The sequence below is a fragment of the Alligator sinensis genome, unplaced genomic scaffold (assembly GCF_000455745.1).
Source record: "Alligator sinensis unplaced genomic scaffold, ASM45574v1 scaffold839_1, whole genome shotgun sequence".
NCBI classification, from domain to species: Eukaryota; Metazoa; Chordata; order Crocodylia; family Alligatoridae; genus Alligator; species Alligator sinensis.
In genome coordinates, this window is record NW_005841885.1 from 3,125,813 (window position 1) to 3,139,931 (window position 14,119).

Consider the following 14,119-nt stretch of genomic DNA (forward strand, 5'->3'; position numbering starts at 1 on the left):
ACTTCCAGCTCTGCTGCTGAGCATGCTGGGGACGCTCCATCCACCTCACCATTGCAATATTCATGAGCCACCTGGTACCTTAAGGTATGTAGAAAAAACATTTAAAGCTGTGTCTATGTCTGAATCTTTTCAAATCTCTCTGAATCGATTCGGAGGGTTCCAATTCGATTCGGAAAGATTAAAGGGTCTCCTGATTCGATTCAGATTCGCAGATTCCGCCACCGAATTAGGCCGAATCTCTGCCAAATGGAATCAGCAACCGAAGCTTCACACAGCCCTAGTAAGCAGCCTTAAATATTAACATAATTGTGTCCACAATTGGGCTTTTAGAAACTTAAGCATTCTAGTATATAGGATATTCTAGAAATATACTCCCTAACTGAAATAATTAAAGCTGTATAAAAAATTCTATGTAGGCCTGAGTTTGAATTCAGCATTCCTTCATTCAAAACACAGGCGTGTCACTGAAATGCCTAAGCTGGACACTTCACCTGCAATCATAAGCTCTCCTCGCTGATTAGCTTGTCAGTCGGTACAGAGAACTGGGGCAGAATGAGCCCCATTAGCGGGGATTGAGAGTCGCTGCAGGGGAGGAAATGCAGTGCAAAGAAAAGAGGAGAAATGAAATGGAGAAATGGAGCACAGAGGAGGAGAAGCAAAGGACAGGCATACAGCCTAAGGGAGAACAGATTTTCCCACTGAGTGACGTTGAAGGCAGTTGAGTACAGTTATTATAAAACGCAATGTCAGTTAATCCATAAAGTCCCTATGCTCCTCTTGGTTTTGTGTAGTACTTTCCTTGACACCATGGAGTGCATCACTGTGTGCTGAGGTGATGCCCCATCCAAACTTCAGGCTCCGGCCCAGAAACCATAGTTGAAAGCAGAATGCAGCCCTTTCCTGTATCCCTTCTGCATTTATGAAAAAAGGAAAACTATGACAGGTTTCTGACAAAAAGGACAAAATAACTGCAGAGCATTTTGTCCCCTCAACTTGGTATAATAACACTCCCAACTCTATTGTAGGTCCAATAAAAGATATTACCAAACAAATCTTTTGGCGTTTGTACACACCACGGGGATTTCATTTGGTTTAATTCTACCTCAATTGAAGTGGTGGGGCTTTAAAAACAATGCTTCAGTTTATGGCAAAGTAACCCCGTGTGGCATGTACAACAAGGGTCAGGCCCAACCCTTACCTGCCTCTCCAGCGGTGGGGAGGGAAGGGCGAGCTGCTGGCAGGACGAGCGGTCCCTGAGCTGCGAGAGGGAGGGGTCTGGTGTTTCCCTCCATGGCAGCGGTGGCACCCCCCAAGTGGCACCTGCTTGCAAGCACCCAGCCTGAGCAGTCCCGGAGGGCACCACAGCTGCGGAGCGAAGCACCAGGCCTCCACGCAGCTCAGGCAGGGGAGGAAAAAAAAAAAAATCAGGCTTGCCACTTTTCTTTTTTTTCCCCTTCAGTGGAGCCTGCTTGCAAAGGCTGCTGCCAGGCTGCCTACACAGACTGCCTGCACAGCCCCTGAGATGCGTGGGGCCCGGTGCTTTCCTCCACAGCCAACTAAACCACCTCGGAGATCTTTCATTTTGCTGCGTCCAAAGTCATTTAACATGTATTACGCCATCGACACATGCAAACAGCCCACCATTAACATGCTTACGCCACTGACACGTGCAAACAGCTGCACCATTAAAGCGGTGCAAAAAGGCATTAAGTCACTTTAAAGGCCAATTTTGTGGCATGTACAAATGGCCTTGCTTCTCACCTATTCTCTGGACCATCGCAGCTGTGACACGATTTAAGCAGTAATGGCATTCTGAGGAACATACAGCAGATGGTGCTGTGGCGCTATTCAAACCATCCTCTGAGTGCAATTACTGGTATTTTGAATTTACATTGATTTCTCTTGACAATGTAATTTTATCTTAAGTCTTGAACAGCAAGAATTGTTTCCTTATGTGGAACTATAATGAGCTGATGACAGTTCCGACAGTACACCAATACTGACAAGCTACTATTATTGGCTAATGCTTCCTGTAATGCAGTAATAAGTGCAAATAATAAGGCCACGCTGGTTTTATTTGAGGCTAGCCCCATGTGGTGCTTGGGTGTAAACCCCTTCCTTAATAGCCTGTGAAAAGGGGAATTCACCTTGGGTTCCTTGTATCTAATGCCCATAATTATCAAATGGTGACAATGCTGCTAGAAACCCCAAAGGAAGTCAGGCCATGGTAGGGCTCTCCCACTGCCTGCAGTAATTAGGCCTAAGTAATTTGTAATGTTCTCTGATGGGACACCTCTTTGCTCTGCCCATCAGTCTTGGCGTTGCCTGTAGAAACATTTTGAGCACCTTCTAGCAGTAACTCTTACAGAAGGAAATGTCTTTTGAACAGCATGTAGTCCAGAACAAGTTAGGCATATCCCTGTTCAGAACATGAGAAATGAATCATGGTAAAGTGTGTTAGCAGTATTCCAGGCCTCTGTCATTCCTTAAGGAAAAAACAAACCTTTACAACCCTGTCGTATTTATACAATGCTTTGAGATCATTGGCAGAAAAGCTTCTAGAAAAACAAAGTATATTTTAATATGTATGTGCACTTCATAATTCAAGAAGGGCAAAGGATGTCATTAAGTATGGTAAATTATTCATGGATGGATTTCAACCCTTTGCTTGCTATTGCATCACCCCTCTTGACTTGTGCATGCCAATTAATAAACAGAGAAACCCAACTGCAAGAAGGTCTGAATCCAAAGCTCTTGCAGGGACATGAAGTTTGGAATGTGTTGCATTTTCTGGGTAGTTACTCATGCCTGAACAGTCCTGCCATGCCTTTAAACTATGAAAAATATACTCAAAGTCAAAAGGTGGTAACAATTTTGCAAGAGACAGCTCTTGAGATTTTAACTTTGGGTCCTCTCCAATTCATATTCAAATCAAAGGAAGTGCTTCCAGAATGGTTATGCAGGCATCATGCAGGTCAAAGCACAAGCTGTCAATCTTCGTTTAAGAGCTACTTACATTTTGGTGGCAGTTGTTCTTCTGTAATATATCGCCACTTCTATCTACCGCAGGTTGTACTTCACAAGCTGTTTGGCTCCAAGGAGAAGCCACATTTTTACAGTGAAGCTGCAGAGAGTACAGTATGTGATCAGGAGAAAATGTGATTAATAGGAACACACTGTATTCTACAGCAGTGTCTGAGACAACAATTGGGATGCAGAGATTTGGCACTGACGTGGTTTATTGCGTGTCAGCTGCAGAAACAGAAGGTTGGATATAGTCTACACAGTATCTATATGCTCCCAGCAAAAGGACACTTCCCACCATAAAATGCCCACAAATGGTGGGGAATTAGGCCTTGTACATAGGCTACACAATTCAGACACTGAATGAAGCACACGTCTGTTGGACTGGCTCTGAGTGAATACTGAACAACAAAGAGTGAACAGCAAGTAGTAATAGATCTTTCTTTGAAGACTGTACTAGTCCGAGCAAAGGTCCATCATGACTGGAAAGAACTAAGTCAAACCTGAACTTAACAACAGTTTGTAGGAGCATCAATCATAGAGAATACTATGATCCAATTTAGCTTTGTGACCTAGCATGTGATAAAGTCATTTGTATATACAATTGTAAACTCCCAAACTTTGCCCAAAGCAAGCCCTCTGCCAGAATAGAATCAGTAATTTGGCTTGCACTTGCACAAATATTCACAACGAATGAACACTACAAGTGCGGGTTGTCATCTCCACTTTACATGTGGATGAATGGAGGCACAGAATACCAAAAGCAGCCTTGCCATAACTAGTACAATTCCAAATGAAGGCAATGGGAGTTAAATGGGTTTATAGCCGTGCTGAATTTACCCCACAAAAGGACACAAAGGGATATGACCAAGGTGATTCACTGACAGACCCAGGAATGGAGCCATGATTTCCTGGTTCCTAATCCCATACTATTCAAACAACTGCTCCTTCCCTCAAAGACACAAGAACCTCCTGAGTTTCTGATAGGTTAGGTAGGAATGGACATTTTGAATGTAGTTAGGTACAGATTCCATACCCTTCATATTGAACAGTACTCAAGACTGCCTGCGTCTTCAGTGAGTTCTGAATCAGTCCCAAAATATCGTGAGTCTTGAGACTGCCTTGCGAATGATGCAGAAAAATAACTGCTCATATGGAAGAGGCATATGCAGTGTTTTTATTATTTTACCAGACAGACTTCAATATCAGTCTGAAAGGAGAATGATGCATTCCAAATGCAGTTAATGATGCAGGGCTTGCTCCAGGATGCCTTCATCTACCACGTGTGGGAGAGTCACCTTCAGTTTCCCATTTTCATCCATTGCTTGGCAGATGGTTTCATAAGCATAAGCATTGCCTGACCAACAGCGTCTGGCTACCTGTCAGAGCAAAGCAGCATTAAAATAAACAAGTGTCAAAATGGCAACTCTCTCCCCCCACACATCTGATCCCATATGTGTGTGTACGTGCATGTACACACACACATGCACACACAAACACGCACGTTATAACAACAACTCTGTCAAACTCATCTAGCTCCTAGTGTTTTACTGTGGTAGGATGCAATTTTTGTAACATCTAGCTCCTGCATCCCAAGCATATTTTTCAAATTGCTTTTGGATGAACTTGACACATTTGAGTCCTATAAAATATAATTAAGCTGACAGCGCTGGTTAGAGCCAGGTACATTATAAACAGGTGCTTTGCATATCTCCCTCATAAAGAAATCTTAATGCACCTCAGCCCAATCGCAGCTGCTGTTTCAGACGGGGGTTGTTTTGAGCAATCACTGCATTTATAATGTAGTGGGAGGAGATTGACATCACTGCACATATTTTCAAATTAAAACTCTGGTAAGGTGCAAAAACCAAGGGCAAACGTCTCAGGTAGAAAAATTCATCTGAAGTCAAAGAAGCTGCATGCATTAATTTCCAATAGCAAAGATCTCAACTCATTGTCTCTAGAAGCAAAAGGCTAAGAGTGCCTACAGAACAGGTATGTCCAAACTAGAATATTAGCTCTGACCCCTGCTTAAAGATGTAAAAGAAATACTACTACTATGGTGGATTCCCATTACAAAGTAGGGCTGTGCGAAATGGCACCGTTCCATTTCAACTTGCGTTTCGAGGTTTTGACGGAACAGCGTTGAAACTGCTGTTCCGTTTCGTTTCATCGGAACAGTGATGCTGTTTCAACACTGTTTTAACATTTTGCCCATAGGCTATAATGGGGAAGCTTGAAATAGCCTCTCTCATCCCGCAGGCAGATCAGGGCCCAAACCCGGGAGTGCTGCAGAGGCTGTGCCAGTCCTCCTGGGGTTGCAGGCCCCCATCTGCCTGCCAGATGAGGGAGGGATGCCGTCTGGGATCGGGGAGCTGGGGAAGGGAACTGAGCCCCATCATTCAGTTCCCCTCCTCAGTGCTGGGATCAATCAGGGAACGAGACTGGGGCTGAGCTGAGCGCTAGACTTGGGCTGGGGAAAGGAACTCAGCCCAGCTGGGCTAAGTTCCCCTCCACAGCGCGACCATCACTGGGCTGAGTTCGTTTCCCCAGCCCAATGGTCGCGCTGGGGAGGGGAACTCGGGCTCAGTTCCCTTCTCCAGCCCAACTGCAACACTGGGGAGGGGAACTGAGATGGGGCTCAGTTCTCTTCCCCTGTGCTGTTATTGGCTTCCTGCAGCCCAGCCACGCAAGGCAGGGAGAGCCAGGGCTGCGCTCCCCACCTGGCTGAACCTGGAGCCGCTGGCAGTGCAGCCCTAGTTCTCCCCGTCTCCCACCACTTGGCTGCTGGCTGCTTTGAAACTTGAAATGTTTCAACTAGCCTCATTTTGTTTCAAGGCTGTTTCGAAGCACTTCATTTCATTTCAATTATGCTGTTTCGAGCTCGAAATGAGTCAAAACAGTGTCAAAACAAAACAGCCAGCAAAATTTCGCGCAGCCCTATTACAAAGCTCAGTGCCATATTTATCAGCTGGAGATGAGGTAGAACAGTGGATCCAAACCTCTTTGCACTTTGCAGAAGTTAAAATATGAATTTGAACTGTTGGCTCAGGCTCATCACTACCTTATAGGTGCTACATTAGACTTAATCATCAATGTATTATATCAGACATCCATCAAGAACATTTAGAAAATCATCTTATGCTTGATCCTGAACACTAATCCTGAATACCAAAGCCAGGAGCATGGGGAACAAGCAGGAGGAGCTAGCCGTCCTGCTCTCTAGTGGGCAATATGACCTGGTAGGGATCATGGAGACCTGGTGGGACTCCACGCATGATTGGAGCGTAGCCATAGGGGGCTACACCCTGCACAGAAGGGACTGAGCAGGGAGAAAAGGCAGAGGAGTTGCTCTCTATGTGAGGGAGCAGTACACCTCTTTGGAGGCTGACATTGGCTCCAATGATAAGCAGCTTGAAACCCTCTAGGTCAAGCTTCGGGGGGGGTGAGGTGAGACAGACCTAACTGTGGGCATTTACTACAGGCCACCGAACCACGGGGAGGAGCTGGATCTGGACTTCTCTTGAGAACTGATAGAGGCCACACGTGCAAGGGACTGGGTTGTCATGGGCGGCTTCAATTACCCAGACATAGATTGGGAGGAACACTTGACTAGGTCAGATCGGTCATGTAGCTTCTTAACTGTAATCGAGGAGCTCTTTCTGACCCAGGAAGTGCAAGGGCCAACCAGAGGTACCGCTCTCCTAGACTTGATCTTGGCTAAAGGAGATGATTTGGTGTGTAGCTTGAACATTGAGGGTAGCCTGGGTGACAGTGACCATGAGCTCATCAGGTTCACTGTCTGCCACAAGGTTGACAAATCAAGTAGCAGGATTGAAGTCCTGGACTTAAAAAATACTGACTTCAACCGGATCAGGGCATTAGTAGGGGAGGTGATGCGGGACCAGGGATGGCAGGAAAATGGGGTGCATGAAGAGTGGTCGTTCCTCAAGGACACAATCCTCAAAGCACAAAAGAAAACCATTCCCACAATGAGGAAAGGTAGCAGAAGGCCTGGGAAGGCCTTCTGGCTTAATAGTGACATCACAGTCCTCTTGAAAAAGAAAAAAGAGATGTACACACAGTAGAAGCTAGGGACAGTCCTCAAGGAGGACTATACAACAGTGGTCCGCACTTGTAGGGAAATGACTAGGAAAGCCAAGGTGACAACTGAATTTAAGATAGCCGAGGGAGTCGAGGACAATAAGAAGTCCTTCTTTGCGTATGTAGGGAGCAGAAAGAAAACAAATAGAAGTCTGGGGCCCCTGCTTAACACCTCAGGACAGCTGGTAACAGGCACTCAGGAAAAAACTGAACTCCTGAATGCCCACTTTGTTTCGGTATTTCCCTAGACTAAGGGGAAAGACAAGCAAGATAAGGTTCAGAATGAACATAGTGGAAATAATAGCCTTCCCACTGTGGATGACCACCTAGAAAAGCTATACATTTATAAGTCAGCAGGACCAGATGGACTCCATCCAAGAGTGCTGATGGAGATGGCTGGGGTCATCATGGAACCCCTGGCAAAGCTCTTTCAGAAATTGTGGCACACGGGGGAGGTCCCTGAGGACTGGAAGAGGGCCAACATTGTGCCCATCTTCAAGAAGGGGAAGAGGGAGGACCTAGACAACTATAGGCCAATCAACCTAATCTCTATCCCAGGGAAGATCCTGGAAAAACTCATTAAAGAATCTATGTGCGATACGCTTGTTGAGGGTAAGATTCTGAACAACAGCCAGCACGGCTTCATCATGCGTACATCTTGTCTTACCAATCTCATCTCCTTCTATGAACAGATCTTGCACCACCTGGACATGGGAGAGAAGGTCGATGTTATATACCTAGACTTCCAAAAGGCTTTTGATATAGTATGCCACGATATCCTCATGGAAAAACTGGAAGATTGTGGGCTTAACTGTTCAACAGTTCAGTGGGTGGGAAACTGGCTGCATGGCAAGACCCAGAGAGTTCTCATGAATGGATCTGTGCCATCCTGGAGAGAAGTGGCCAGTGGCGTCCCTCAGGGGTCCATGCTTGGACCCCTGGTGCTTTTCAACATCTTTATCAATGATTTGGATGTGGGAGTGAAAAGCTCGCTGGCCAAGTTTGTGGATGACACCAAGTTATGGGGAGGCATGGTCATGCCAGAAGATAGGTTGCAGATACAGGTGGACCTGGACAGGTTGGAGCGTTGGGCGGACCAGAAACAGATGAAGTTCAATGCTCAGAAGTGTAAGGTGCTCCATCGGGGGGCAAACAATCCCCAACATACCTACAGGCTCGGTGGCAACAATTTGACTTGGACCATGACCAAAAGGGACCTAGGCGTAGTGATCGAACATCACATGAACATGACACGGCAGTGCAATGCTGTGGCCAGCAGGACAAACAACACACTGGCATGCATTAACCGTTGCATCTCATTCAAAACTAAGGAAGTGATACTCCCACTGTACTTCGCACTGGTGAGACCGCAGCTGGAGTACTGCATCCAGTTCTGGGCGCCGCACTTCAACAAGGACGTGGTAAAACTTGAGAGGGTCCAGAGAAGAGCCACTCGTATGATCAGGGACTTGCAAGACAAGCCAGACAAGGAGAGGTTGAGGGACTTGGGCCTCTTCAGCCTACAGAAGAGAAGGCTGAGAGGGGACTTGCTAGTGGCTTACCACTACGTCAGGGGAGTACATCAACAGCTGTTCACCAGGGCACCTGGGGAAGACCAGGACCAATGGATACAAAGTCTTGGAAGGCCTCTTCAGGTTCAATTCAAGGAAAAACTTCACAGTCAGGGTGTCCAGACTGTGGAATAAGCTTCCTCCAGAGGTGGTGCAGTCACCTACCCTGGAAATCTTCAGAAGGAGAGTGGACAGTCACCTTGCTGGGGTCACTTGACCCCAGTTGTCTTTTCCTGCCTAGTGCAGGGGAACTGGACCTGATGATCTACAAGGTCCCTTCCAGTCCCTAATAATTTATAAATCTATGAATCTGACTCAGACCTTAAATGGGCAAAACTCTCAGAGTATACATCTCAGGCAATAAATACTTCCCCCTATTCAACAGTCTTGAAAGCTTGTTTTATTATGTGTTACAAATCTGTGTCTGTGGTATTTGCTCAAGCTTAAAGCTGTTAAAATAAGAGAATGTTTAAGGTCCCAATTTAACAAACTATTTGAGCTTCTGCTTAACATTGGAGTAATACATTTCCAGGATCATAGAAATAAAAGCTGGAAATGATATATTAAGTCTGCTAGTTAATTTCCAGTGCTATTCATGTATGATATTTCCAGGACTATATTTTCTAAAGTATGGTCCAATTCCTCTCCATTCTTGGATGTAATATAGGTGACATTTTAAACACAGTGCACCAGGAATTGTGTTTTCCCTTGCAATAAATAACAGTGGCAGAAGTTTTACTTGCAGACTGTTGTTTTATAGGCTGTCTTGGAGAAATTATGCTTGTTAAGGGTCTGCCTCCAAGACACAAGCCTAGAAATTCATTTATTCTTCCTCCCTCTTCCCTGATAATTTACCTATGTCTTCTGTCATATCTAGTACAGGGAATAAATATGAATAGTTCCTCCCACTGTCTTTTTGCTTTCCCTTCTTTTGGGGGGGAGGGGGGAGAGGAGAGGGGGACAGAGGGAGGGAGGTCCCAACCTCTCTGGAGATAAAGTAGTTTCAGTCCTAACAGAAGGAAGGCAACATAATTTGCCAAATTCTTATGAGAAGGAAAAGAAACCAGACTGTACCCAAACTGGCAAGAAATAGCATAGGTCTGCATGAGACATCAAATCATTGTGAGCAGGACAAGTCTTCTTGAAGATTCATGAGTTTTAACCTTTATAATCATGCTGCATATAATTACACCCTGTAGCTGGTTTGTCTGCAGGCTTTGAACCAGGAGCTCTGGATCTAACAAACATGAGCCACATCTGCTTGATCTAAATTAACAGAAATATTGACTCTGAGGCACGAGTAGAGTCCTAAATATGGTCTATGCAGTAAAGGAGGACAAAGATATATAGTGTGTTAGCCTGGGTAACACTCCCCCAAGCCAGAAAATCTCAGCCCTAGCTTGCAGTCTGTGGCAATTCAGATCTCCATACAAGCCAGTATTTTATGTGACACAGGTCAACATAAATAACTTGATCTCTGTTGCATCTCACAGGGTGTATCTACATGTGAAATTAGTGTGCCTGAATAAATTCTGGTGCAATTTGCGATGGAGTTAATTTCTTCCTGGGCACAGCATTTACACGTTTGCCCAGGAGTGCAGCACACTGAGCTGGGGTGGCACAGCCCCGGCTGGCAGAGGGTCCAGAAGGGCAGCCTGCCAGCCTGGAGCTGCTCCACCCCAGGTCAACATGCTGTGGAGGGGCTGGATAGGGCATAAGGTACGGGGCTAACCAGCAGACACTGTAGCATCCTCGTGCCCCAGCCAGCCCTAGTCACCATCTATACATACACTGTGGTGAACTAAACTCCATTGTGGGATAGTACTTGTGTCAGGCAGTACTATCCTACAGCAGAGTTAATTAGCCAATAGTGCTGCATGTGTAGATAGTGACACTTTACTGCAGAACGAATCAACTGCGCAGTAAAGCACACACGTAGATGCACTCACAGAAGCTTAATAGTAACATCTGGATTGAAGGGTCTATAACATTTGAAAGGTATAAACCCTATTACATACTTGTGGCAGCAGATGCCTATTTTAAGGGTAGCTTGGGCTTACTTCTCTTTCCGCAGATAACGAAGGCAAAACACTCCTTGACAAACATGGTCCATGTTTAGGCACTTTATACTTTTTGAGTGCAAGAGCAATTGCAGGTACTCCAGGCTAAATAAGGTCCCCAAGTGCCTTGACTTATTGGCCTTTCTTTTCAGCATGATCAAAGGCCCACTGAAGTGGATAGAAAGACTCCCTTGATTTCAGTGGGTTTTGGATCAAGCCCATAAGCAGTACATAATAGAGAAAAGTTGATAAGAGTTTTCTCACTGCACACTTAGCTGTGGTACTGGCTGCCTGCACCTGGGACACCAAGCACTTTCATATTATGAAGCAGAAAAGCTGCATTTAAAATCAATTCATAAAGGAAATTTTGCTTACTCCATTGGAAACATCCCAGCTGAGCATCATCTTAGCTCGCTTCTCAGCCTCTGAAGATCCATCCAGAACAAGGCCAAATCCTCCATTTATCACTTCACCCCTTAAAAATACAAATATTTATATATTCAAGAAGAATAGCTAATCCAAATCTATCCAATAAACTACCTCCTCAGTCTGATGGAGAAAAAGGAAAATCTAAATTAGGCCTGGAAAATATTGTTGTAATTGGACAAAGGAGACAATCAATGCCTTTTTATATTTAAAAGATGGGAAACTAGCAGTTCAGGAAGCCAAAGTCCTAGTCTGGAATAGGATATGAAGCCCATGCTGTACTTTCCCACACTGCTTAGCCATGAAACCCACATATGACTGCAGTACCAGAAGTTAAGCCTACTAGAAGTCTCCTGAGTACAACAACATCTGTAGAGCATTTGCTTAAAAAAACCTCTTACATCTAAAGAAAGTTCAAGATCCTTGATGACTGAAAAATTAAAATGACTGGGTTTCTTATAGATCAAGGCATTCATGTTTACTACATTCATTACTTCAGTGATAGAATCATAGAAAATTAGAGTTGGAAGGGACCTCTGGAGGTCATCTAGTTCAAACCCCTGCTCAAGGCAGGACCATCACCAAAGGGCCATACAGATAACTAAACAGAGGGGTATACTACTTGTTCTCTGGAAACTAAAGAGAAAGAATATGTTTTAAGAGATAAAAATTATTCATGATTGATATTACACACATTTGTCATTCCACAATCAGAAAATTATTTTTAAGTTAGGTACATAGATGTTCAAAGCCAACAGAGCTGAATTTTCAGGATTTGGCTTGAAATTGGCTAACACACACGAGCAGCTAACGGATGTCTTTGCAGAAGCACCAGTTTGGTTGTAATGAAACGGGCAAAACAGTTTGTTGGGTTTTTGGTTTTTTTCTGGAAAAAAAGACTATAAAAACACACGGCAAAATTCCAATCTCAATCAAATCTCATTCAGGTTCAGCACCTAGCCTTTTATGGCTTGACACCAGACTCAGGCTCTTGTCTTGTCTGTTAGTCTTTTTTTTTTTAATCTGTACATGAGATAAAAGGCATAGTCTACTCTCAGTTACACCCATGTAACCTGAATGAGCGTAATGGGCATGCTATGTTACTCGACTGCTGCCAAGAATCAAGCCCCAGTCCATCTTCCTTAGCCAGGGCAGTATTGTTCTTTACTCTAGATTTTCTAGTGCTTGGTCTAGTTTTAAATGTTCCAAGAAATGGAGTTTCCACAACAGTCCTGGGGAGACAATGCAATTGCCCAGTAGAGATCTAAAGTATTTGCCAGTAGTCTGTCTAAATTTTCTTACTTTTAATGTAATCTCATTACTTCTACTTATTTCCTTGTATCATCCTTAATAATTCCTCTCTTTCTTTGATATTTATTTATGCCCTTGAGGTATGTATAAGTCACGTTATCATTTGTTATCATATATCTGAGGTAGGCATATTTAAATCTAATCTTTCCTGGTCAAATCAATCCCTCTACCCACATCATCATTTTTGTTGCTGTTCTCTGAACACTCTCTAGTTTATCATTACTAGAGGTGGTCAACCTTTGTTGATGAAAAAAGTTTCCTAATGAGATAAGGGATTTCAGAGAAGTTGACATTTTCACAGGAAACTATCACTTGATAAAAATTTTCTGATCTTTTAATGGGAACCTTTCAAAAGAAATCTTGCTTTGAATTGTTATTTTAAAAATGCGAAAAGTATCAGCCTTTCAAAATGAAATATTTTGTTTCACTTGTTAGTGTCAGTATTTTACTCATTTCCAAATAACATTCTTCGGGATTTTTTATTCACTGAAGAATTCCAATATTTCATCTTTTGGTTTCATTTGAGTCTAAAAACAAATGGTAAAATATTATAACTTCCCCAAAAAAGGCATATTCTAGTTTCTGAATAGCCGTAATCAATTTCTTCTCAGAATGAGGTGACCAGAACTGAATATGATGTTACAGGTGCCATTACAATTATCTCCCAACTTCACAATGCCTTTGTTTAGGTAGTCCAAATTTGCACTGGTCATGTACATATGGTAATGTATTGCACTGAATAATCATGCCCAGTGTGTTGTCTGCCATATGATCTTTTAGGGAAGTCTTCTAGTACTAGGCACCCAGGCTTGAAGTTAAGCAAGACAAGTACCAGAGGTCAGCACTACTGTGAATTAACAGGTTTATGATGGTTACTTGTTTAAATATACTTTTTTTAAAATAAAAAGGGACAGGAGAGGTCTCAGTTAGGAATGAAGTTGTTCAGGATTCATGGAAGTCCAGAAATAGGCCTCTGAACCTGGACCTCAGACAAAATTCTGGTGTCGGTCACACAAATTTAAATAAGAAATAATTCCATTCATTTCCATTTGGGTCAAATCCACCAGAGATGCAACTAGTATTGAATGTGAAATTGGTAGAAGTTGTAAATCCAGAATGGATAATTTGGCCCACTATCTAAAAAAAATGCATAAATTAAACTCAAAACAAGTCACATTTGTTAGGGTGGATTTTCCAACAAATCCTCTCACTTTTAAAGGGGAGCACCCTGCCTTCATTAGCATCAGGTCAGATTTTCAGGTAATTAAAGAAACGTGTGACATTTTGACCTACGCTACCTCCTATAATTTCCAGATGTCTCCTTCTAAGGTGATCAAAGAAAACAAGGCCCCTCTCACAATCAAGATGTCACACTGTCAACTGTGTAGTTCAATTCTTAAATTACCACTGCCTTTTTGTTTCTACAGGTTACTCAGGCTTTGTGCTAATGCATATTCTCATGTAAATAAACAGGCTTAGAGAAACAAATGGCATTCAGTTGTGGTAACTACGGTCAAGCCATATCTGAACCCACCTCAACACTGCATATGATGCAGGTCCAGCTAAATAAATACTAATCCCGCGTTTCTGTTTGCATTATAAGGTTATAGCTCAGTAAATCAA

At 43.5% G+C, this 14,119-nt stretch overlaps 1 protein-coding gene across 2 annotated transcripts in view; it reads right to left on the reverse strand.

Annotated features, from left to right (window-relative positions):
* Positions 1-4,178: 4,178 nt before the first annotated feature.
* The window catches only part of UROC1 (urocanate hydratase 1), a 64,476-nt gene continuing 54,535 nt past the window's right edge, over positions 4,179-14,119 (reverse strand). The window contains exons 19-20 of one of the 2 annotated variants that reach the window (XM_025196834.1): positions 11,135-11,234; positions 4,179-4,403 (exon numbers count right to left, since the gene is read on the reverse strand). In XM_025196834.1, coding sequence (XP_025052619.1) covers positions 4,266-4,403; positions 11,135-11,234 — 238 coding nt within the window. In that variant the 3' untranslated portion in view covers positions 4,179-4,265. The remainder of the gene's footprint in view (positions 4,404-11,134; positions 11,235-14,119) is intronic. The other variant, XM_025196835.1, reaches the window with a different exon arrangement.